At 53.3% G+C, this 23207-nt stretch overlaps 1 protein-coding gene and 1 long non-coding RNA gene across 3 annotated transcripts; one reads left to right on the top strand and one right to left on the bottom strand.

The window, feature by feature from the left end:
* Positions 1-452: 452 nt before the first annotated feature.
* Positions 453-22163, bottom strand: RAB15 (RAB15, member RAS oncogene family). The gene is made up of 7 exons (XM_037503510.2): positions 21972-22163; positions 6732-6792; positions 5857-5917; positions 5328-5405; positions 4628-4717; positions 3426-3491; positions 453-3243 (listed from the first exon to the last, which is right to left on the bottom strand). The coding sequence occupies exons 1-7, from the start codon at positions 22093-22095 to the stop codon at positions 3085-3087; spliced, it is 639 nt and encodes a 212-aa protein (XP_037359407.1). The 5' UTR covers positions 22096-22163; the 3' UTR covers positions 453-3084.
* On the top strand, positions 4380-16168 carry LOC119239194 (uncharacterized). Of its 2 annotated transcripts, XR_008550185.1 has the most exons (5): positions 4380-5363; positions 12598-12770; positions 13802-13914; positions 14708-14886; positions 15602-16168. It is a non-coding gene; the product is annotated as an uncharacterized LOC119239194 (long non-coding RNA). The 2 variants fall into 2 exon arrangements; XR_005123778.2 differs by having other exon boundaries at positions 13802-14886.
* Positions 22164-23207: the final 1044 nt, after the last annotated feature.

The raw sequence follows: 23207 nt of genomic DNA on the forward strand, positions 1-23207 counted from the left end.
TCAGAGGGCTAATCAACATCTTTGAAGTTTCTGCTCAATCTGTTTCGGCAGTGTTAGTCCAGGGTGGAGCCCTAAAGGCTTTACTTGGGGCTCCCCTGGCATTTGGAAGGGTTCTGGAAGGTTTCCTCCCAGCCCTGCTCTTCTCTCCCATTTTTTTAAAAGATTTATTTATTTTTATACAAGAGTTGGGGTACAGGCTAGAGGCGTGGGAGGGTGAGAGGTTTCACCAAAAGACAGTGGGGAGCAGAATAGGCCAATGTATCGAAAGCACTGCTGAGGGGAAGTGTGGGCAAGACAGGAGAGGTTCTCCACGCGATGTAGGTATCTCTCTGGCCAGCCGGGAATCAAACCCGCACTGCAGAGGCTGCGGACAGCTTCACAGCGCTGCGCTCAACCCGCTGCGCCACCGGGGATGCCCTGCTCTCCTTCCCTTTAACTGCCAGAGCCCTACTCCCACAGATTCATCCATCAGCCACACCTGTGGTTTGAAATATTTTTTATTTTGTAAACATTGGTGTTTAAAATAGATGAACCCTGTTCACAATTCATATACTGGACCCGAAACACAGTACAGAGTTCACCCATCACAGGGAGATGGTGGGGGCTCAGGAGCAGGTGGAAGGCCTGGGGCTGGGCTGAGTCTCAAGACAGCAGGTGCAGAGGTGGTGCAGAGGCAACAGGCAGGAGTGCCTGCTCAACAGTCTGGGCCTAATGCCACATCCCAGGCCACCTCCCAGACCAGAGAAGTTTGGGAGTGAGAGGCTGACTCTGGTACCTGGTAAGCATAGCTGCGCCCTAAAACCCCAACCCTCCTCTTGCTCCCATACCTTTCCCAGCGGTGGCCCTTGTGGATGGGGCTAATTAGGCCATAGAATTCCAACCCCATGTTTTCCCTTCCAGAACCACTAGGGTACAGTAAGAATATCTCCCCTGACCTGAGGGGCTAGGAGAGACAGGCAATGCACTCCACCTGACCCACAGGGAAAGCTGCAGCACTGACCCACAGGCTGGAGCCAGTGCCCATTATGGCTCCTCCTTTCTGCAGCCCCTGGCTGAGGACAGACCGAGGGCTGGCTCCACCAACCTCCCCACCCACCCCTAGTGTGATGCTGCCTGTGTCCAGACCCCCAAGGAGTCAGTCCTCAAGGAAGCATCTCCAGTTATTGTCATGACTTCATCCGGAAGTCAGCTCTCTAAAAAGTCTTCTTAGCTAATGATTAAAACTATCCCTGCGCTCCTTTTCCTTTCACAAGGCTAAAGGAGCTCCCATTCCTGAATCCTGAGCTGTTCTAAATCCTCTCCTGCTGTTTCCTACTTTGATAAGAGTCAGGAGGAAAGGTTTGGCGGTTTCATCCCTCACCCCTTTTTTGGAGTAGGGAAGTAGGGCTCTTAAGCCTTTTCATGTGTGAGCTTTGGTCCTTAGTTGGTGAGTATTCAATGGGTGGGTCTGTTTCAGCTTCAGCCCCAGCCATGCAGTGCAGCTAATATGTAGCTGAAGAGTGACCTTCCTACCCAGCTCCGCCTCGCCCACCTTAGCAAGGGGGGGAGGAATTTGACTAGAGCTAGCAACTGACTCATTCCTTCCTTAGAGGTCCTCCTTGAAGCTACTCTTAGGCCATATGGGGTAAAAGACACTTCTTACCTGAACAAAGAGCTCAGGAGGAGGGAGTTGGCTTCCCTCCATCTACAGCCACAGTGCAGCTGGCAAACCCTCAAGCCTCCTCTTTGGAGGCCAGAGGAGCTCATTGTCCTGAAGGCTGAAGAGAACAGCACTGATCAGTTCCGTCTCGGCCTCCTTTCTTTCTTCCCACAAAATTCTGCCTTTCTCCCACAAACCTTGGGTCTTGGGAAAACCTTGAGAGCCAAAGGCTGAGTGAAGGGCCACTGGCGTGGTTATATCCCCTCTCACCGGGCAGGGAGTTGTGGGAAAATGCCCTCTTTTATACAGCAACAGAAGACGGGGCCAGGAAGTCCTGCTGCTGCCTTACTCCCCTCTGGTTTGCAAACTGCTGTCCCCGCCCACTGTCTCTTGATCTTGAACCTGATATATAGGAGATAGTCCTTTATTTCCAAAGGCTCCCCTTTCTGCAGTGTGTGGCAGGCTTGTCAGGATCACTGGCCTGGGGCTTTCCCTGCTCCTGCAGTGCCCTCAGGCCTTGGTCTGTGTCTTTAAGTTCAGGAGCCCAGAAGGGGAGAAATTGTGCACACGCTGCATGGGAGGTAGAGAATGGAGGTGACTTTTTATTCCTGCCACCCCTCATCATTTAGTTTTCTTCTCGAAAGCACCTGCCTCTGAGCTCGGTTCCCCCAAGAAGCAGGCGAGCAGGTAGCCAAGCAAGGCTAGAGCTGAGGGCAGGGCTAGGAGAGGTAGGACAGCCCTAGACTGAGATCCACCAGTTGGTGTTTCCTCCTTCCTTGATGTTCCATTTTCCCAGATCATTGGTGTCACAGGGGAGGACAGAATAAAAAGAAGCACCCCGTAGCCTTAGTCAGCCCCCTGGCCCCTACAAAGCAGGGGGGGGCGGTCTCCCAGGAGCAGAATCTAGAACATCCCCACAAGCCTGAGCCCATTCCCTTAGACAGCATTAGGAAGGAGGAAAGGAAGAAGCTGCACCAGCAGCCACACAGCAGGACACACAGAGGGAAATGGCTGTGAGGGGCTTTGATACAAAACACAGCGGTGGGGAAGGGCACAGAGAAAGGGAAGTGCAAGGAGAGAGAAAAAGTGGAGAAGGGACAAGATGCACTGAGAAAGGAGGCTTAAAGTGGCCTTGACTCCAGACTCAGCCATTGTCTGGAGAGCTCAGGCGGTGAGACAGTGCCCGCAGCACGTGTGGGGGCAGAGCAGGCCTGCGCTGGGGCGGCAGCTACAGGAGGCCGCCCCGGGCGGAGGGGCTTGGGGCAGAGGCTGCTCAGAGATGACGGCGCAGCTGCGCTCAGGGCCGGGCGGGGGGAGCAGCTGCTGATATTCCACAGGGTCGCCCAAATGTGAGGAGAAGCAGGGCAGAGCCCAGACTCCTGTCTGCCCACAGGCCTCCTGCCAGGAGGGGGGCTTGTGTGGGGCGGGTGCTCCTCGCAGGACCCTCAGCACCAGCAGGTTTTTGAAGAGTTAGCTGTGCCCTCAGGTTTGGCCTCCTCCTCCGCCAGCTCTGCCAAGGCCAGCTCATGGCTGGCACGTGTCCGGATGCCATCCAGCTCCTTCCTGTGGGCCTGTAGTACCAGCTCCGTCAATCGTGTGAAAGACTGGGAAACCGAGGGGCACAGGTTAGTCTGGGGTCTCCTCCTCCTCTTTCCCCGATGACCCCATATCTGCTCCAGTGGGGAGAGCTCACTTTATCTTGGCTCCTATCTGCCACCTTCTCTCAACTCCCTACTCTGCTGAACTCAGCCAGAGGGACAGGGCAAGTGGGCTTCAGAGCTCTCACCTCTTTAATGTTGAGGTTGGTGCAGGCACTTGTTTCATAGAAGTCCATGCCATACTCCTTAGCCAGCTGCAAGAGAAGAACATTTCTGAAAGGGAGTCCGAAAGGAAGCAAGGTGCATTTGGCACATACTTCTGCCACTGCACTTAAAGGCAGGTAACCTCTCAGATGAGACAAGGAGCTTGAAACCATAGGCTGGCAGAGGGTGGGAGGAGATGCCCCACTAAAAGGCCCCCTCACATACACACATTCACATGCCTCCCATCAGAGGACGCCCACCAAAATGTTTCGGCAGTTTGGTAAATGAACGTGAAACAGCTCCCACAGAAGAAACCGGTGTCTACTGGCTGACCGAGCTGTCTGCCCTTGGGCAAGTAACTTTAAGCGCCAGCTTCATCATCTGGTAATGGGGGGTGAGAGTGCTGCCAGCCCGGGTGTGGAGTGACTGAGTGGGTCACACATCTTGAAGCGCTGGCTCAGCAAGCGCCACGCAGACAGTGCTGAATGAAAACTATTATGCTAGTAGGGTATCCTCGCTTTCAAATTTTTCAATGACCATGTATTATTTTTTTATACCAAAAAATCAATTTTATTTTAAGTGCTAGTGGAACGCTATTGACTGAAGAGAGAGAGAAGCTCTTGAGTCCTCGGAGTGGGTGGAGGACTCTCGGCCCAGTACCTGGTCTCTTCCTTCCTGGCCTCGGGGGATGGTCTCCCTGTGTGCTTAGACTTTCCTTCAGCGGCTTCCTCCTACCCTCTCTACCTCCAGAGCTTGTCCAACTGTGTGCTCTTCATGCCCTCATGTTCCTTCCCACTTCTCTGTCTAAGGTCTAAGGAGGGTGGGGAGTGGGGAGTGCAGGGCTGGGATGACCGTAGGTGTGGCTATGCCTGGAAGCCGGTAAAGGAGTCAGCAACTCGACGTCCTTCCTCAGCGCTTCAGCAGCGGGGAATCCAGCTTTAGGGGACCTGGACCTGGGAGAGTTAGTGCCCAAGAGGTCTTGCTTTCAGGATGGACCTTAAATCAATGTCCTTGAAGGACCGAAAGCAAACTCTCAAGGATGGCAGCTCACCCATTGCCTTAGGGTACTGTGGGGGCTGTGAGGGTGCCTGATCAGGTATAGAATCCTGGGTGCCAGCTCTCAGGACTGCGTCTGGAAGGCAGCGGGAGACCAAGGGATGGATTCAGCCAGCCCACTTTCACTTACCTGCTGCCCCTGTTCTCTTCCCACCTGCCGTTTCTGCTCTTCATCAGCCTTATTTCCTATTAGGATCTTCTGGACACCTTCTGGTGCGTACTAGGGACAGGACAAAGAACGGACAGTGAGTGCTAACTTTCCCTCCCACCTCCCCACCATGCAGTCTCCACTGGCCTCCACCCCAGCACCCAGCTTTAGAGCCTAGAGATGGAGAAGGTACAGGTGCTCCCAAGCCCACAGCTGACCCCAGGAATGCCAGAGTGGTGTCACAGGGACAGTTTAGGGTAGAATACACTGGGTCCTACCAATGTGTCCTTGGACAAGTGGTATCTGGGCCAGTGAGGAAGACATTGGATTCAAGTCCAAGCCCTCACTCTACAGATGAGGACTGGGAACCAGAGTTCCTATGGCTTGCCCAACGCTCCACAACTATTGTGACAGAACCAGGACTAGAACCCCAGTCTCAAAATTCCACCAGATCTTGAGATTTCAGCAAAGAAATTATTCTGACCTAATCATCCCTGGGAAAGAAACAGTCATGTAGGCAAAGCAGCTTCCGCTTCTTCCCCACGTCCTACTTACCCAGAGGTCTCCATCAGGGCTGTGGAAGGCAAGGTTTCCTGCCAGCATTTTCTTGCCAACCCTGAGAGCGTCGCCCTCCCCTCTGAAGTGCCCTTCCCCCCCCCCAAAGTGAGGCGGCATCTCCTACCTCATCCACATCACTGACCCACTTCATGATGTGCTGGTAAGAGCGTTCGCTGCTAATGTCGTAGACTAAAAATATTCCCTGAGAGAGAGCAGAGAGAGAGGGGGGGAGGCAGATGCACACGGAGCTTGTGCAGTCACAGGCCAGAGCAGGGTGGCGCCTCAAATGCTGGGTGTCACTCTCCCTTCTCCCTGCTTAGCCTAAAGAGGATCCCTCAGCACCCAGAAATGTCTCCTCTCAGACCCCCAAGAATGCTGCTCCCTAGCCTATCCAGAGCTCTCTGAAGTAGGAAGGCACCAAATGCTTTGATCTGGATCTTCAGCCCTGGCTGAAGGGGGGCCTGAGGACCTGCCTGGAGTGAGTGATCAGAGAATAACAGATGATCAGTGAGCAACTAAAAGGTCCCCACTGGGGCTCCCTCCCCCAGCAGGCAATCTGAGAGCCCTATTTTGGGGGTCAGTGGAACAGATATTTCAAACACACAGTACACGTGGAGTGTCGATGGCAATGCCCCCTCCTGACGGCGGCTCACCTGGGCCCGTCGGTAGTACTGCTTTGTGATGGTCTGATATCTCTCTTGCCCCGCTGTGTCCCTGTGAAGAAAGTCAGTCCCTCAGGAGAGCAGGGACTCCGGGGACAGGTGCGCAAGGAAGAGCAGGAGCTGGGAGACTGTGCCCTTACAAGAAAAACTGGGGAGCTCAGTGAGGCTTTGATCCTCTAGAGGATCGGAACATGTCTGACTCTGTAGGAGAGAGGCCTCTGTAGAGATGGGGAGAGGGGGGCGGGCCTTGTCAACTGTGTCTGCATCAGGAACCATACCTGTGACTGGGCCTTCAACAGTGCTCTAGAATTTGGCCATTATGGCCAGATTGGCAGGACTGCTACAGCCCAGGTTGGTCTGGGACCTGTGAAGGCCCTGCCCAGACCATTCTGACACTGGTAGGCAGCTCCAAATGCTGGCTGATGCAGAGCATCCCGGAGCTTCAGGCCAGAGAGCCATAGCACCCCCCTGTGGCTGCCTGTGGAAACTGCACTAGGTTATAAGGAATTCTCAGGAGGGTTCCACCCAAATTGATGGGGTGCTACAGCCCTCCTGCCTTCCAATCCTGTAGCAGTGTGGGTAAAGCCTTTTTCTAAGACAGCCTAGGGAAAAGCCTTTTTCTAAGACAAGCACAGCGGGTAGTTGCCAACTCCTTCGAATTCCTGCCTTTTGGTGACTTGCCATCAATCCCATAAAGTTTCTTAAGAAAGAGATGGGAGATTAAGACTCAGAGGAACAGGTGATGGGTTTTGAGACTTCCACTCTCCATCTGGGAGGTGACCAATTATCTTAGAAGCTTTGGGATTTTACACATGGTTGTGGCAGCTAAGGGGCAGCCCAGGGTCCTCCCCTCCTATCCAACTTACCAAATCTGTATCCGCACTTTGATGCCGTCCACCTCTATGGTCTTCATCTTGAAGTCAACACCTGGAGAAAGGAGGGAGGCAAGCGAGTCAGGAAGGATCCCTGAGAAGTGAAAGGCCCCAGCACTCACACTAGAGGGGATTTCGTTTTGATTTAATGTGGTAGAAAGATGGTATGAGGTAAGGGTCTTCTTGAACCAAAAACTGATCCTAAGGAAGTATGGGGGCTTTGAATGGGGCTTCCTTCTTCCTTGAGCTGAGAGTTGACAGAAGTGAAGGGCCTGAGGGACACAGGAGAGACAAAACAAATATGGGGAAATCTACTCCCTCACTGCCTCCCTCAGCCCCAGAAGTATCTTTCTTCACATGTGATATTTCCTATTTATACTTCCAGAGAGAGCAACCTGTATTTACCCCCTACTAGAATGCTAGGCCTTAGGAATACTGATCTACTTTATTTGTCTGGATTTTTCTCTCTGCTTTATTAATAACCTGGAGGGATCACATGACTGTGGGGATGGGCCGGGCCTGGAGAGAGAAGGACTATTTCAGTCTCCTGCTGTGTATGAAGGCCTCAGGCCCTAGCCAAGGCCCTTCGAGAAGACCCAGAGGAGCTGCTGTTGACTAGCCCCTGTTGGCCATACGAGGCATTTACTGGAAGGAGCATGGGCCTTGGAATCAGGCCTGAGCTTGAATCCTGACTCTGGCCATGTCCTTCACTCAGAGCTCTGACTTCGGACACCCTGCTTCTCTGAACCTCCATTTCTGCATCAGTAAAACTGAGAAATTGTCAGTCATCTCAGAGGGTCGCTGAGACCAAATGAGATATGGGGCAGGGGCACCATGAACGGTTCCCAGCGGGTGCTGGTGAGTGACTGTCTATGACCCGATGAGCCTACCACTGTGGAAGGGAGATGAAGACAGGCTCATCGGCCCAATGGCTTGAGAATGAAGATGCCACAAGACACAGGAAACGTCAGGGCCTGAGTAAAGCAGCCCAGAGCAGAAACCTACTTGGAGAAATCTCAGGAAGAGAAGCCAGGACACAGGTTTGCCTCTGAGTGATGATGGAAAGACCAGGGGAGATGTTTTTAAGCTTGTGCCTTTCCCCAGCCCTAACTGTGCTCGGGCACGAAGCCCAGTGGTTCAAGAGTTGTGTCTAGTAGGTTAATTAAGCTTCAGTCTTCATGAACTCCCTAGAGACAAGTCAGGAAGGGGCAACGGTAGCCAGTTTTTAGGTGGGGAATATTGTAAAGACAGAGTGCTGGACCGAAGTCTCCAGGCTGCAGAGCACAGCCCTGAAGCCCCTAAAGGTGCCAGAAACCCCAATCCCAGTGTCACTGTCATTCCCCGTGGGCATGACTTCTTTGCCAATGGGGATTCTTCTCCCCGATCCCTTCTGTCCCCAGCTTTTCACACTTACAGACAGATTAAATTCAGTCTCTTCTCTCTCATCAGAGACCAATCACCATTTAATTAGAAGGGAGAGCAAGACTTAGCATGGACAACCTGAACAAAATCAAGTTGGTTGGACGTGAATCATTTTCGCCTGCCCAAGCTGATTCATATCTATTGAGCTGTACTTTTCCAAATGGGCATTGTCTGGCAGCCACTCTTCCAAGTGTGCTGAGAAAGTGAAGAGGAGGGTGAAAGAAGGGGGGGCACCCACAGTGTTTCGGGGTAGGGGACAGATTCGTGTTCACCTCCTCCCTAGACAAACAGTCGTCAAGAATTTGCTTCTCCTTAATATCTGGCATAGAAGATAATCAGGATTTCTCATTCTTAAATGTCATGGTACCTTCTTTCCCAGGGGAGCAGGAATGTTGTTCATTTGATAATAAGCCTAGTCATTCTAGCCCAGCAAGCCTAGTGAAGGGCAGTGCTGTGTGCAAAGTGATCACGAGGGTGGAGAAGGGGATAGAAGGTTCTATTTGCTTTATTCCACATCCATCAATGGGGATTTATTCTGTGCCCTGCACAGCACGCGGTGCAGAGAGTGGCAAAGAAAGGCATATGGTCCCTGATCTTACAGAGCTTAGTGGAAGGAAGCAAAGACTCAGAGAGTCAGCCCAAGGTCAGCACAGCAAGTAGCAGACTCACAGCCTGTTGGATGCCGGAGCCCGTGCTATGCCCTGTACTGTTTCTGGGAGGAGGGGAGAGAGTTGTGTGTTAACCAGGCATAGGAGTCTTCACTATATTACTCAGCTTGGGGGGAGCTCCCCAAACTAGGGACATCTCCCCAAGAATGAATGCAGGTTGCTAGAAGAGGCAGAATTGACAAGACATGCAACTACCCTGGGAGCTAGGGCTGAACTGAGTCTTTCTCCCTCTCTCCTCACTTAGCTGTGTGGCGAGAGACCAGGGCTGGGGAATTCTGGAGGCTCACAACACCCTCCACTCCAACATCGTGCAATCTAGACCCTATAAGCCACTGGGTAAAACGTGTTATAACATCTCTGAGAAGTGAAAAATGCCTTCTGGGGGATTTTCCTCTTCTACCCATCTACCCCCTTTTTTTACAGAGAGAAAAGATTAACAGCCCAAAGAGCTGGTGAAATCTGTTAACTTCTACTTTCTACTTCCACACACCCCCGGATCTTCCACGTTGTCCACCTACTGACCACGGCTGCACCCTGTGCCCCGAGCAGCAGCCCCTTCCCTCCACAGCTGTTGGCCTTTTCCTGGGCCAGCACTACAGGGCAAAGTCAAAGCTGGCTTTGGCCCGTCCCCTGCAGACTCCTGCTTTCTCACCTCAGCTGTGCCCTCCCAGCTGCTCAGCAAACTGTTCTTTGCATGCATGCTCCTCTGCCCCAGTCCTCAAGGCACTGTGCTCCCCTGCCCACTGTTGCACATTCAAAGAACACCTTCTGGCTGACAAATGGGCAACAGAGCAGCCTGCTGGGGCGTTCCCAGCTCACTTTCTTAGCATTCCCTCGCCACTTTCCCTGCAGATGGTTGTCTGTCCTTCCCCAGCCCCACTGCTCAGCTGTTGTTCAGTCCCCTCTGAGTGCACCTCCTAAGCTTTGCCTGTTGCACCTTCAGAATCTACAGGAAGAAGAGTCTTCCATCTACTTCCACCCCCAGTGTTTTCTCATTGCAGCTCCTCCAACTTTAAGGGCACAGCGAATCACAGAGGGATTATGTTAAAATGCAGATTCTGACTGAGTAGGTGTGAGATGAGGTCTGAGATGCTATGTTAAACCTTCAGGTGACGCTGATGCTACTGGCCCCCAGATCACACGTGACAGAGAACTTCCAGAGCAGTGGTTCTCAAAGTGTGGTCCCAGACTTGCAGCAGCAGCTGGGACTTACTAGGAACACAAATCTTTGGGCCTCCCTCAGATCTACGGAATCAGAAACTTGGGGGGTGGGGCCCAGGATTGTCTCAACAAGCTCTCCAGGGGACCCTGATGCATGCTGACGTTTGAGAATTACATTTGGACTAAAGCTTTGGCACCTGATGCGCCAGGCGAGGCAAGTGAGTTCTCCCTTTCTCAAGGTGTTTTGCAGACGCTCAGCTTTGAAATCACCTAGAGTGGTTTTTTTAAAAATGCTGCTACCCTGACTTATCCAGACCTACTGAGTTAGAATTTGAGACCCAGGCCCAGAAACCTGTATTTATAACAGGTCTGTGGTGATTTTTAGATAAAGTTTGAGAGCTATGTTATAGTGCAACAAACACCCGTTGGCTCTGGTGTCTAAAGAAAGACCTGGGTCTAAATCCTGATCCTGGCACTTGCTGTCTAATGTTGGGCAAGTTTTGACTCTTCTGTGCCTCAGATTTTTTTATCTGTTGAATGAGAAAAGCAACAGCTGCCTAGGCATTGTGGTGGGTAGGAATTAGACCAGTATGGAAAGCACCTGGCACACAGTAGGCACCAGCTCCCTCACTCCTACCTTCACTCTGATGAATAAAGACTTTCTGGGATGGCGCCAAGAACCCTAGATGTAGCAAGGATTACTAAGTTTCCTCTCCTCCCTTTTAGTCCAGGGACCAGCAGCATCAACACCATTAGGGTGCTTATTGGAAATGCAAATTCCCTAGCTCCACCCAGACCTGCTAAATCCTAGGCACAATAAAGCTTGAAACTATCACCTAGCCCATCTCGAGGCAGAAGTATATACCTAAGGCTCAAAATAATCGTTATAATTACAGCACAGCCCTGAGGGGGGGAATCCAGAGCCCTCTGTTCTTGTGCCAGCCAGGAGGTAGGCAGGAGCTGGGATTATGATCGTGAAGCACAGAGAGGCCAAGTGACTTACTCATGTTTCCACATCCTCTGGCTGAGCCAGACGGGAAAACTGTCTCCTAAAACCTACCCCAGATGCTCTTCCTTCAACCAATGGCTTTTCAATCTCGTGGGATTTCAGAATCTTAACTGCCTTTTCTGTCATGCCTGGGGTACCCCACATCTGTTCTGGTATTGGGAGGTGTTTAGAGGTGAGACATTGGGTTCACATGATGCAAGCCCACCAGAACTACTGCAGGACAATGGAGACAATTCCTGATTCCATCAAGCCCATGCATCACCCTGGAGATTGCCCCCTCAGCCTCCCTGCATGAGAAGCTACTGACTTTCCCGAGCACAGCGAACACTCAGTGTGAAGAAATAAGCCAAGCACCTCCACACTGCTTCAGCAGAGGTTCTTGGAGACCCGGAGCTCATGAGGGAGAAAGTCAGCAAGATGGAGCCTTCTCCCAAGTACTTGAGTATGACAAGCAGCTCATCGTTTGTTCCCAGCACCACAGAGAAATGGATCACAGTGTCTGCCACACCCCATGTCCTTCCCCTCCCCCCAACTCCCCGTGTCCTTTTCTGGCTGGAAATGCCCAGCCCAAAGCCTCTGCTCAGGGAAGCAGTGCTGGGAGCAGCGTGGCTATTGTGGAGAAGCAGCTCCTGACTGGACCAGGAGTAGACATCTAACCCAGAGGAGGCCCATCAGTGGGCTTGCTGGTGACCCATAGGCAAACTGGTCAAGAGGCAAGGAAAGCTATCTGAGCCCATCAAACCAGTTCCCTCCAGATGGTGCAGAGGAGCATGAGGCAGAGAGATGTGTCAAGAAGCAGAGACACATAAAGATAGTGAATACACTGGCTGAAGTGGGGGTTGGGGGCCCCAGATTCTAGCCACCAGCCTGCCTTCTAGTCCCTGAGCTTCCTTAGAGCACTTCCCCCACTTGCACTTCAGGAATGCCTGAAGAGTCTAGCCTGAGCCTGTCCACTCGCTGAATGGCCCCCCCAGGTTGGCGGGCAAGACTCTTCAACTACGGGGCTGGGGTCAGCCCAGCTCTTTGATGCCTCCTAGTTTTTTTCTGCCAGCCCCAGTTACAGGTAAAATACTTAAGGGGCAGAGAATATATTTTGTATTTGACAACTTTTTTTGTTTTTAAGGTCTCTGCCTCCTGGCACAGTGCCAGGGAGGAAGTAGCAATTCCATTAGTGGCAGCCTCCTGCCCCCAGGAGGGTAAGGAGGGATGGGTGCCGTGGTTCAGGAGCAGGAACACGTATGTGTCCAATCGTCTGAACGCTTCACAGGCATTGGCGCCACCCGAGCCTCGGTTGAGTGACTGTGCTGGGTCTTGCCACATGGGGGACAATGCCGCCCTCACCCTGCTGGTGGCCTTGGGAGGCCTCTGGCTGCCCTGTTCTGGCTATGTAGCCTCTGCTTGTCCAGCAGGAACCCCACTGGCTTCCAGGCCACAATGGGCCTGCTGTGCCTGGCACACAATGACCATGTCAGAGTACTGGGAGTATAGGTCAGGCCCTCCTCTGGGGACCTGGGCTGGGCCAGCCAGAAGGACAGGGCAGGGGAGACAGTGCTGGCACTCACTTGGCTCCTAAAATCTCTGATCTTGGGCACTAAAACAGGGCAAGGTTATCATCACCCTTATCTAGCAGCAGAGGGGCTGTGAAGTCTGTGGATAGAAGGAAACAGACCACATCCAGGGGAAAGGACACCCGACGAAAACCCTGGAATTCTGGAGGAAGTGCAGCTCGAGGAACAGAGGCATGGCCATTAAGAACACAGTGTACGGCCAGAGGTTGGTTCCACTTCCGCCTTTACCATAATCACCTGTGTGTTCTTGGAAGCTACTTAACCTCTCTTTGCTTCAGCTTCCTCACCTGTAAGCTGGGGATGACTACCCCTATGTCAGAGAAATTTTGTGAGTATTATGAGATAAGGTATAAAACCCGTAACACAGAGCCTGGCACATAGCACTTTATTAAGTGTTAACTTCTTTATTAAGAAGTTGTCACTCAAAAAAAAAAAAACAAAAAAAAGAAGTTGTCGCTCTCCTTTGTGGGGGGATGAGATTAAGGAACTGAAGGTGATAGTGTGGGGAATGGAAAGAGCTCTGGGAAGCAGGAGGGGCTCATGTTGGAAAGAGGAAGGAGAGAGGGGTGAGGGGTGAGCAGAGCCAGGACTCCACTGGAGCCTTTCAACGAAAAGAAAATGCGCACCCACCCACCACCATGCAGCCCAGATGGCCTCCCATGCTGCACTACAACCTGAATTCTGGCGAATAGAGGGTGTGCCTATGGCAGGAGCAGCACCTCATAGGTTAAGTCGGGTACTCGCTTGTCTGCCTGCCAAGTGCCACATGCTTCAAGTGGAAACAGGATTTTTGCGGGCGCCAAATGTTATCATCATGATCAACCATCACCCCAAGGCCCAGCAGCGCCACCCGAGCCTTTTCATTAGCAATGAGACGCCACGACAAAGAACAACTCAATCCACCTGAAACTCAAGGCAGACACCCAATACCTGGGGTCACACTGGCTCCAGTTACCAGGCCCAGGTTCCAGGGAGCCCCTGGGCCCACCCCCACAGGGAACTAGCCTGTGTCACACATGGGGAGCTTGTGGGGGTTGTGGCAGGTGGTCATCTCCGAAGAGGTCACCCTGAGCAACCCGAAAAGAAGCTTTAGAAGAAGCAGACCTTTTGGGGAGGTAGCTGCCTGTGCCCTGCCCCGCCCAGAACAAGGCATCACAGTAACCCCCATTTCAAAAACCCCTTCTCCCAGCAAAACATTATTCAGGAGAATTAACTAATGCCTTTTCTCACCAACAGAGTCAAGTGAGGGGGAGACTAGGAGAATGATACAGAGGGAGAACAAGTGACAGAGCTCAAGAGAAGGCTGAAGTCAGAGGCTCCAGGCGCACAAATGTCCCTCTGCCAATGAGGTGAGGGGACGGGAGAGAGGCCTTTGCCCTAAGCCTGCCACTTGCTGCATCCCTCTTCCTTCTTTCCATCTCGGGACTCTCGGGCCCACTGGCCTTGGACCACATGCCACCGGCTTCTCTTCTCACCAGCTGCAGGCTGTCCCTCGTGCTGGCCTCACCCAGGGGCAGGGTGCGCCGGGGCTCTCTGAGCTAATGCACCAGTCCGCATGCGCACAGCTCACTCTGGAGTGACAGAGCAGGGATAAAGAGGCAGCCCTGGTGTTGGCAGACAGAATCCTGACCCTCTAACTCCAAAGCCATATTTTAACATAGAGGGCAGTTAGGTCAAAAACACTGATTCAGATGCCCACTCAAAAGAGAGACTGATGATTTCAGAATCATACTCTAGCCCACCTTTTTTTTAGATACAGACGCATGCGCACACACCATACTAGCACAGAAGGAGAGTAACATGCAGGGTCCAGGGCAGCTCTGGAGGCTAAGCCTGCCACTTGCTGCATCCCTCTTCCTTCCTTCATTCTAGGGACTCTCGGGCCCATGACCATGTGAAATGTTGAAGGGTCATCTTTGACCCAGGCACACAAGGGCTGTTTGCATGTAGGTGGGTTTCCCAATTAAATAACAACGCCTGTGAGGCTGGGAACCATAAGGCTGCGAACCCCAGGGTCTGAGCCCTAGGCTCTCCCTACTCAAGAGCATGAGGTGGTCTCCAGAGGTCACTAAAGCAGCCTGGCTGGCTGATGAGGGTCATCTGACACCTGCGGTGACCCTGAGCAATAGACAATGCTAACAGGCTAAGACGCTGACCCCTCGTCTCTGCATTTGCCAATGAGGACCTTACGCAGGGATCACACTCCCTTCGACATCTGGGCTTCTGTCACGTGCATCTGAGCAGACCCGCAAACTACTGGAAACTGTTCACCCCGGCAGGGCTCTGCTCCCTTTACACAGCCCCAAGCATGTGTCTACAAGGTGAGTTTCTCATTATCTTATGTGTCCCAAGAAACCACTACATGTGACTTCCCTCAGAGAAGAGTGAAAGTCCTCTAGGAGAATAAATGCATGCATGCATCCAAGCCAACAATTACCAAGTGCCTACTATGTGCCAGGAACTAGAAGCCACAATGTGAATAGCAGAGAAATCCTTGCCTTCAGAGACTGTCAGTTCTAGAGGGAAGAGAGAGAATAAGTACTAATCATTTCAGAGAGTAGTAAGTGTTACAAGGCAAAAGCAGAAGAACAGAGGAGAGAGTGAGGGAATCTGTGTGCAAGCTGCTTTAGCTAGGCTGATCAGAGAAGACCTTTTAAAGGAGGTGACATTTGAGCTGAGACCTGAAGGACAAGAAGGTACCAACAGAGCAGGGTGAAGATCTGAAAAATTATGGCCCCCAGCAGGGGAACAGCAAGTAACCCTCAGGCAGGAAGACATTTCAGTACAATTTGCAGTTCCTCTGAAGGGGGAAAGGAGAGGGACCAACATTATTCCCACCTTCATTAAAAAAGGCGGAAAGCACAGTTACTCAGGAAACATCAGTCCCCTTTCCACTGCCACGTGCAGAGACCTCCACAGGTGCTACTGTGCCTGCTAACCCTGTCCCACTCCCCACTGGCAGGCCCCTACCTGGCCTCACCTCCCTGAGCCTGCTCAGTGGGCACTGACCCCTCATTCCTCTGCCCGCCTCCTCAGCCTCTTCCCAGTCAAGGCCATGTTGACAGATCAGAAGTTTCCAGGAGGAAGAGACTGGGCTGGGAGCCTCAGGAGCAAACATGTTGGGGAGGTGGGAGAGACCCAGTTTCCAGATGCATCTGTCTTTACATAGCCCACAAAAACAAACTCCTACAAGGATCGGATTGACTCAAATTGGTAAGACCATAACCAGGCCACTATCAACTGACCCTGCCAGGGAGAAGAGTGACAGACCCCAAACCTGGAGGTGTTTTCTATAGCACCTCCTTCCCCATCTCTCCTCCCCTGGGGGCCCTATTTAGTCCTCAAGGCCCAGTCAAATGTAACTTCCTTAGTGAAGCCTTCACCAACCTCCCCAGAGGGAATGTGTCACTCCTCTGTGATCCCAAAGTTTTCTGAGATGGCTTTTGCATGATATTCTGATGGCCTGTTTGGATGTCTGCCTCCCCTACTGCCCCCGAGCCTCCCAGAGGGCAAAACACCACCTTATTCATTTCATAGTCTCATCACCTGGCAAAGGTACTCATTACATGTAATATCATTAAACAAAATTGAATAAATGAATGAAAAAATGAATGTGTATGTCAGTGAATAAATGAATGAATGAATGAAGTCAGAACATTCCAGGAAAAAAGATAAATGGAGAGAAAATTTTCATCAGGAACAAGCGATCAGGGCATAATCCACATTTCAAAAGCAACTGTCTGCCCTCTGTCTGCCCTTTGTATAGATCAGAGTCCAGTCAGAGTTCTCAGGAAATATTATCAAAATAGTAAGATAAGAACAACACTCAGATGTCCTCAAAGGTCCCTAGACTCCTCCATTCTAGCCTGACTCTCCCCCAGAGGGCTGTGTCACAGGGCAGACTGGGCCAGCAGCAGTGGCTCGGCCATCTCTCTATCCCAGAGTCCTCAGATGGGCAGGGGAGGCGCCTGTCCTCTCCCTGTGCCCACAGGAGACAGGTCCTACTTGGCAATCTGTGGAAGGTTCTTCTGTGATGAGCAGAGGCACACAGGAGACGCGGAGAGAGGACAGTTCTAGCTTGGGCCACCCATAGGGGCCTCAGTGTCCCCCATTTATGACACAGGGTGGTGATAAGCCCTTTCCTCCTCCGAGGAAGGTGTTCTGTGGCCCCCTGGACGAAGTACACTGCCCAGACAGGAGAGCCAAGGAAAGGCCAGAAGCCTATGCAGAAAACTGGCAGTATTACAGACAAACAGGCGCAAATATTGGATTACAGAAGAAGGAAGTCTGAGAGGAGCTGACAATCAGGGCAGAAGGGTAATGGCCAAATATCAACTTTCATGTTATAAAGCTCATCACCAAGCTGTCTGGGGGGCAGGGAGCAGGGAGGGAAAAGGAGGTGCAGAAACCAGGGTGCGCAACGCCGTGGGTAAATCTGCAGAGCTGTGAAGGGGGCACAGGTGCACTCAGCAGCCAAATGAAAGCCTCAGAGTCCATTCTTGGGGATCCCGTCTTTGGGGAGGGCTGGGCAGGCTGGAGCCTGAGGCAGTCCCCACCCTGCCCAGTCCTTTTGGTCATCTCTCTCCTCACTCCCTTGCCTCTTCACCAGAGGACTCTTCCTTCTCAGGCCCTGGCACTACCAGAGTGAGGGGGGAGCTGGCACAGAAGCTGAAATGAAGCCAGAGCCCGTGCCCGATTCCTGACTGTTTTGTTCACTGCCGTATCCCCAGCTCCTCCACAGCACCTGGCACGGAGTGGGTGTTCAGTAAATAGCGCGTGGATGACTGTATGAGTGATGGGCAGGATGACCTCAAAGCACATTAATGACAATTTATTAATCTCCACAACTTTCTTAAGAGCTGGGAATAATAACGATGATAGTGGCAACCATTTTATTGAGGATTCTGCCAAGTGCTTTGTATCCATTAGCCTCCGTATGCTTCACAACGACCTTTAAGAAAGATTCTGTTACTATTTTCCATTTACAGATACAGAAACTAAGAGCAGAGATATCAACTAAGTGTCTGAAGATGGAGGAGCCAGAGAGGCCTGGGAGACTCTCATGCATGCTTTGCTTTCCATTCTACTAGGGGTTCTCCCTTCCTTTCCTGCACAGGGCGGGAAGAGACTCCTCAGGCTGCCAGTGGGCTTGAGGGAAGCAAAGGCCTCCCAGTACAGTGGGTTACTCAGACTCGGCTCAGACCCGCCCTCAATGGACTATAGCGCCTTACAGTCTGGGAGGCAAGATCTTACAGCCAAAGGGCTGGCCCTGTGCTCCTCCAGGCTCAAATCTCTCCCTGGCCCTACCCTCCTAGCTCCCTCTCCTTCACCCACAAACCCTGGCCCCAGGCAGCCAGAGCCAGTTCAAACAGAACTTCCTCAGAAAGGTGATACACAGCATCAAACCCAGCTTGAGAAAGGACCCAGCAGCAGTTCAACCAGTCAAACCAGATAGTCACAGGCTACAGCCTCCTCCAAACCTGAAGGAGCTTTCCAAAGCTGAAAGACAGGCCTTTAAAGCAAAAGGAGGCAGGTCTCTTCAGGAGGACAAGGATGGGAGGGAGAAAACCGACTGGTGGGCAGTCCCCCAGCTTGCATTAGGAGCCTTCATGCCGCTCCCGGCCACACACAGAGGCCCCCTGCACACAGATGCACATGTAGGGGAGGACATGGTTCCCAGGCTGGACAGGCAGCCAGGTCACAGGAGGCCCTTTCAGAAGTTGCCACGTTGATTGGTTTGAAGCGTTGCCCAGAACAGGTGACCATGTGGCATTTGGCACTGGTGTTGCAAGAGGGGGTGGGAAGTAGAAAACAGAGAAGGAACAACTGAGAGGTTCCAGATCCTGCCACAGCCTTTGACTTGGTCTCCCTGCTTCCAGCCTTAACCCCCTCACCCAGCCAACAACCTGGAGCACCATCATCAACATGTCATTCCCCTGCTCAGAAACCAGGGTGAAGGCTCAAGTCCCACCTCCTCAGCCAGGCCCTCACCGCCTCTGGCAATTGGGCCCGACATCCATCCATTCACTTTAAGCATAGATGGAGATGGTGCCTGGCCCTGTACCAGCGATAGGAAAACAAAGAAGAATAGATATAGTCTCATCTTCAAGACACTAAAGCATAGTTTGGGAGACAGAGATTAAACAGAGGAATGTTCTCACTCTTCCTCTAAACCCCCTTCTGTTCCAGTCAGACTGCCCAGAGTCCCATGAACACCCACTGAATTCCCACCTCGGTGGTGTCTGCTCCTGCTACTCCATCTGCTCCTTTCCCAACAGGAACTGAGAAACAGCCCACACCGGAAGGCCTGACTTCAGCCTCCCCGCCTCCCAAAGCCTTCCCTGCCGCTTCTAGTGCACCAGGCCCCCCTATATCATTTAGCTTCTGACAGGACTGTAAGACATTTGGGAATAGTAACAAAAGCGATTACAATTGATCCCCCACATTTGGACAGTGTTTTCCCAAGTGCATTCTGTACAATCTTGGTGTGGCCAGAGCGTATCTTTGCCTCTCTGTGTCTTGACTCCCCAACTAGATTACAGGGGTCTATGAGCAGGAAAAGGTGCAATACATTTCTAAAATGCCAGCCACAGCACTTTGTCGCAAATGCTAGTTAACAAGTCAGGAAAGAGCAGAGTATGAAGGCGCTGACTGCCCACCTCTCACCACCGCCCCCATCCCAGTCTGCACAGCTGCGTAGGGAAGGAATGTCCAGGGCACAGATCCAGCTCAGCACCTGCCCACCTGCCACCCACAGAGAAGTGGTGGGGTCAGTGTGTCAGCCTACCTGGGAGGTCTCACTGCCCCCTGGCAGGCCCTTCTCTGGAATGTCACAAGCTCTCGTACTAAGTGGAATAAACAGTAAATCACAAAAAGTGCCGGCCCAGGTGATATCAGCATGAACCAAGAATCTGAACTCTGTTTTGGCAGTAACTGGTGAATTGCCTTATTTTCCCCATTCACAAAAGCTGCTCTGGGAAGGGTGCCTGGATCTCTGGCAAGCATGGCAAAAGGATGTGTCTTAGACAAGGCACGGCACGAGAGAGGTGACCACTGTATTCATCTTGGACTCTGCAGGTCTCAGCACAGCCCAGTTAAGGCCACACGCACTTGTGAATGAATATGACTTAGTAGGGCCTGGTTCTTGGCTCCCTGATTTGACTCCTGGATGCCCCTTCCATCTCCATGTCCTCTGGGTCCTGGAAAAGGTAGACCAGATCGCAAAGCAGAGAAAGAACTCTGAGATTCATCTTCAGGCTGGAGTACACTAGACCAAGGGCCCTGACGGGAGTGGAGCTGAAGGGTGCCAGGGCTGTCTACCCAAGTCAGAGTCCCTGTTATCTGAAAAATGCAGATTCATGTATTTTGCAAGGAAAAGGTGTCAAAGGTGGGAGAAGACTGGTAGAAACGAGCCTAATGAGAAGGGCTGGTGATTAAGTCCTGTGTGGCCAGGGGCTTAAGGAAAGCAGAAGCCCCAGAAGGGCCAACTTGGTATTTTAGAAATGGAGGTCTCTCTTTTGTCTACAGAGAAGGGGATCAAATGTCTCCTAGGGAAGGCTAACTTTCCCTACAATGCTGAGCAGGAGTTCTAAGAGCTTCTGAAATCAGGTGGATGAGGAAAGCTGTCAAGGGAAAAGCTCAGGTGATCCCAGTACTTGAAATATGGCCAGGACACTAGGGTACAAACCCCTCTACCTACAGTTCTCTGCAGATAGCTCAGCAGTTTCTGGTACCAGGGCTATCCCCAAAACAACCACTGTAACTTTCCTTAATGTCAATTGGCTCCCCTTTGTCCCCAAGCTCCTCGCAACTTGATCTCCTACCCCATCTGGCCACTCAGCTACTCCCCAGGCCTTGCTCCCAGGCCTTGCCCCAATGTTGGCTCCTCCCTGAGCCACTGCATCCTGCCCTCCATTGGCTGAACTTGGGTCCCAAGTTCTCTTTAAGATGTCTCTCATCCAAACAGCAGCCCAGCCCAAGCTCCTGGCTCTCCTAGAAGCCTGCCTTACAGTTCCCCTGAGAAAGATGAAGCCATGTTCTCTGACCCCAAGCCCCTTGAAGCCAGCAAAGCATAGAGAGAAAGAGACTCAGGGATGATGCTAACAGTACAAGAAGCAGCATTTTTGTGGCTTCACCAAGTGTCTGACTTTGTGCTACCTGCTTTCACAAACAATATCTCATGCAATCCTTACAACAGCTTGGGAGGTAGGTAGTTATTAGCCCCATTCTACAGAGGAAAAAGTACTCAAGGTCACATTGCCCCCAAAGGAGGTCTCCCTCCAAGTGAGGTCAATATGTGTAACAACAGACTGCCTCTGAAACCAGATGCTCTTGGCTCCTGCTGGCTCTACCTGCTCCTTCTCTCTTGGCAAGAAGTGTGTGTTGGGAGGACCAGTGGAAGGCTCAAGAGGAAGATGAATGCTGGGGCCCTACCCCATGGGAGGGGGATGTGGGCAGTGCAGGGACTACTCCAGGGCATCAAAGGGGGAAATTGTTAGCTATGGATGCAATTCCCTCAACTCAGACCTCCCAGAGGAGGAGGCTCCTCAGGAAGAGACCCTCTCAGAGATGAGGCCACCTACCCTCCCCCAGAATAAGTGATCCCATCACAGGCCTGTCTGGCACAGGGTCCAGCATCACCAGATAGGAGAGATGTCTAGGGGGGCCCTGCCTGCCTTCTGCCCCTACGATGTGGACAAGGAGTCCTCAAGTTCCTCTTCCTCCTGAGTCTCCTTCAAAACAAGGGCTTCAGCTGACTGCTTTCCTGCAGCTGGCCAGTGAGTGTCCCTCTCACCAGTCCCCCCACCTCTCACCTGTCTCTGCCCCCCTCCAGGTGTCCTGCCTGGAGGCTTACCTTGGCAACTGTGCAGGGAAACTCCATCCCTCTGCGGCCTCCCTTCCTCCACTCTTCCCTCTCCTGACTCCACCTTGGGTCACCCCTAAACTGAGGCTACCCAGGGACCTAGTGCCTGGGCTCCTCACCCTCCGCCCCTCTTCCCGAGCCCAAGCTTTACTTCCCCTCCCCCTCTCCTTTTGGGGGTGTGAGGATGTCATTTCAGTGGCTACGATTCTCGCTGCCCCAGCTCGGGGTACCCAGGCCTGCACCCGCCCGCATTCCTCCAGGTTTCCATGGGGAGGCTCCCTGGCGCGAGGCCGGACAGCCTACCCCTAGCCGCCTCCAGCAGCGGGGACCCTCACCTCCAGGAGCCCAGCTCAAGTCTCCAGCCGGCGGCCCCCCACCCCAGGAATTGTCCCCTCGCCCTGGCCTCCGCGCCGACGCCTCCAGACCGAGGGGCGGCCAGTTCCCCGCGGGCTGGGAAGGGGCGGGGGTCGCCCGGGCGGGGGTCGCCCGGCAGGTGGCGGCGGGCGGGGAGAGAGGGGCGCCCTGCAGGCCACCGCCCCTTACCGATGGTGGAGATGTGCGAGGAGTGGAACTCGTTGTCGGTGAAGCGGCACAGCAGGCAGGTCTTGCCCACCCCGGAGTCCCCGATCAGCAGCAGCCGGAACAGCACGTCGTACTGCTTCGCCATGGCTGGGGCCGCGGGCGGCGGGGGCTGCGGGCGGGCGGCGCGCTCAGCCCCGCTCAGCCCCGCTCGGCCGCTGCCATCGCGGCGCGCGCCAGCCCCGGACGCCGCCGGCGCGAGAAGGAAGCGCGCGGCCCCCGCGCCGGCCTCGCCCGCTCGCCGGGAGCCGCGAAGCGCCGCGCGGCGGGAGCGCGGGTGGGAGGAGAGAGCCGCGGCCCCTGCCCGCCCCTTCGCCCGCGCCGCCGCCGCCCGCCCCGGAGAGGGGGCGGGAGCGCGCGCCGGGGAGCGGCGACCCCGCAGCGGGGCGAGCCCAGCGCGCGCTCTGCGCCCGCGGGGCGCGCCGCCCCCAGCCCCCAGCCCCCTCCCCACGCCCCTTTGTGCCAGACCCGGGACCCCGGGGGAAATGTTTTTTGGTTTTCTGAAGACATGCTGAATGGGGGAGTTGGGGGGAGCGCCCACCAGCCCCCCTCTACCAAACTCGGCTTGCGGGTCTCGGCACTTCTTCCTCAATCCCATCCCAAAGCTGTTCCCTGAACTCTGCCCCATCCCATCCCGCCGCCGGCCGCTGCTGCAGGTGGTCTGGCCTCCAGGTGATGGATGGGTCCTCACCTGGGCTCACCCCAGGTCAGAAGGCCTTGATCTCAGGGTCTGAATTCAAATCCCGTCTGCTCTTGAAGTCCCTGTCTCGGGGAGCACTTAGGGTGTTGCTAGAACCCTCCCTTCCTGCCGCCTGGCTGCTCAGTAACCCTGTGTGAGTGTGTCCACGACTCTCCCCCGCCCCTGCCCCCCGCCCCCCCCCCCGCCTGCCAGCCCAGCTTTTCTTTATTTTCTTCCCCCAGTTTTTCTTTAAAGAGGGCAACTATCTGCAGGCCGCCGGTGAAAAGATGATGTAAAAACATCTCACATGCAAATCCTTTTGGAAGTGTTGTGCAGGCGGAAGTCCATTTGGTAGAGGCTCAGGTTGATGATGCATTATTTCACATTCACAGGCAGGCAACCCGTTTTATTTTATATCGGGGTTGCCCTATAACAACATCACTAAGTATTTCTGCTGCGGGGTACACCAATGGTGTCAAGGAACGAATGGGTGCCTTTCTAGACCTAATTTACTACCACTG

Source organism: Talpa occidentalis, unplaced genomic scaffold, assembly GCF_014898055.3.
Source record: "Talpa occidentalis isolate TD23 unplaced genomic scaffold, MPIMG_talOcc4v2.1 talOcc4.11, whole genome shotgun sequence".
NCBI lineage: Eukaryota > Metazoa > Chordata > Mammalia > Eulipotyphla > Talpidae > Talpa > Talpa occidentalis.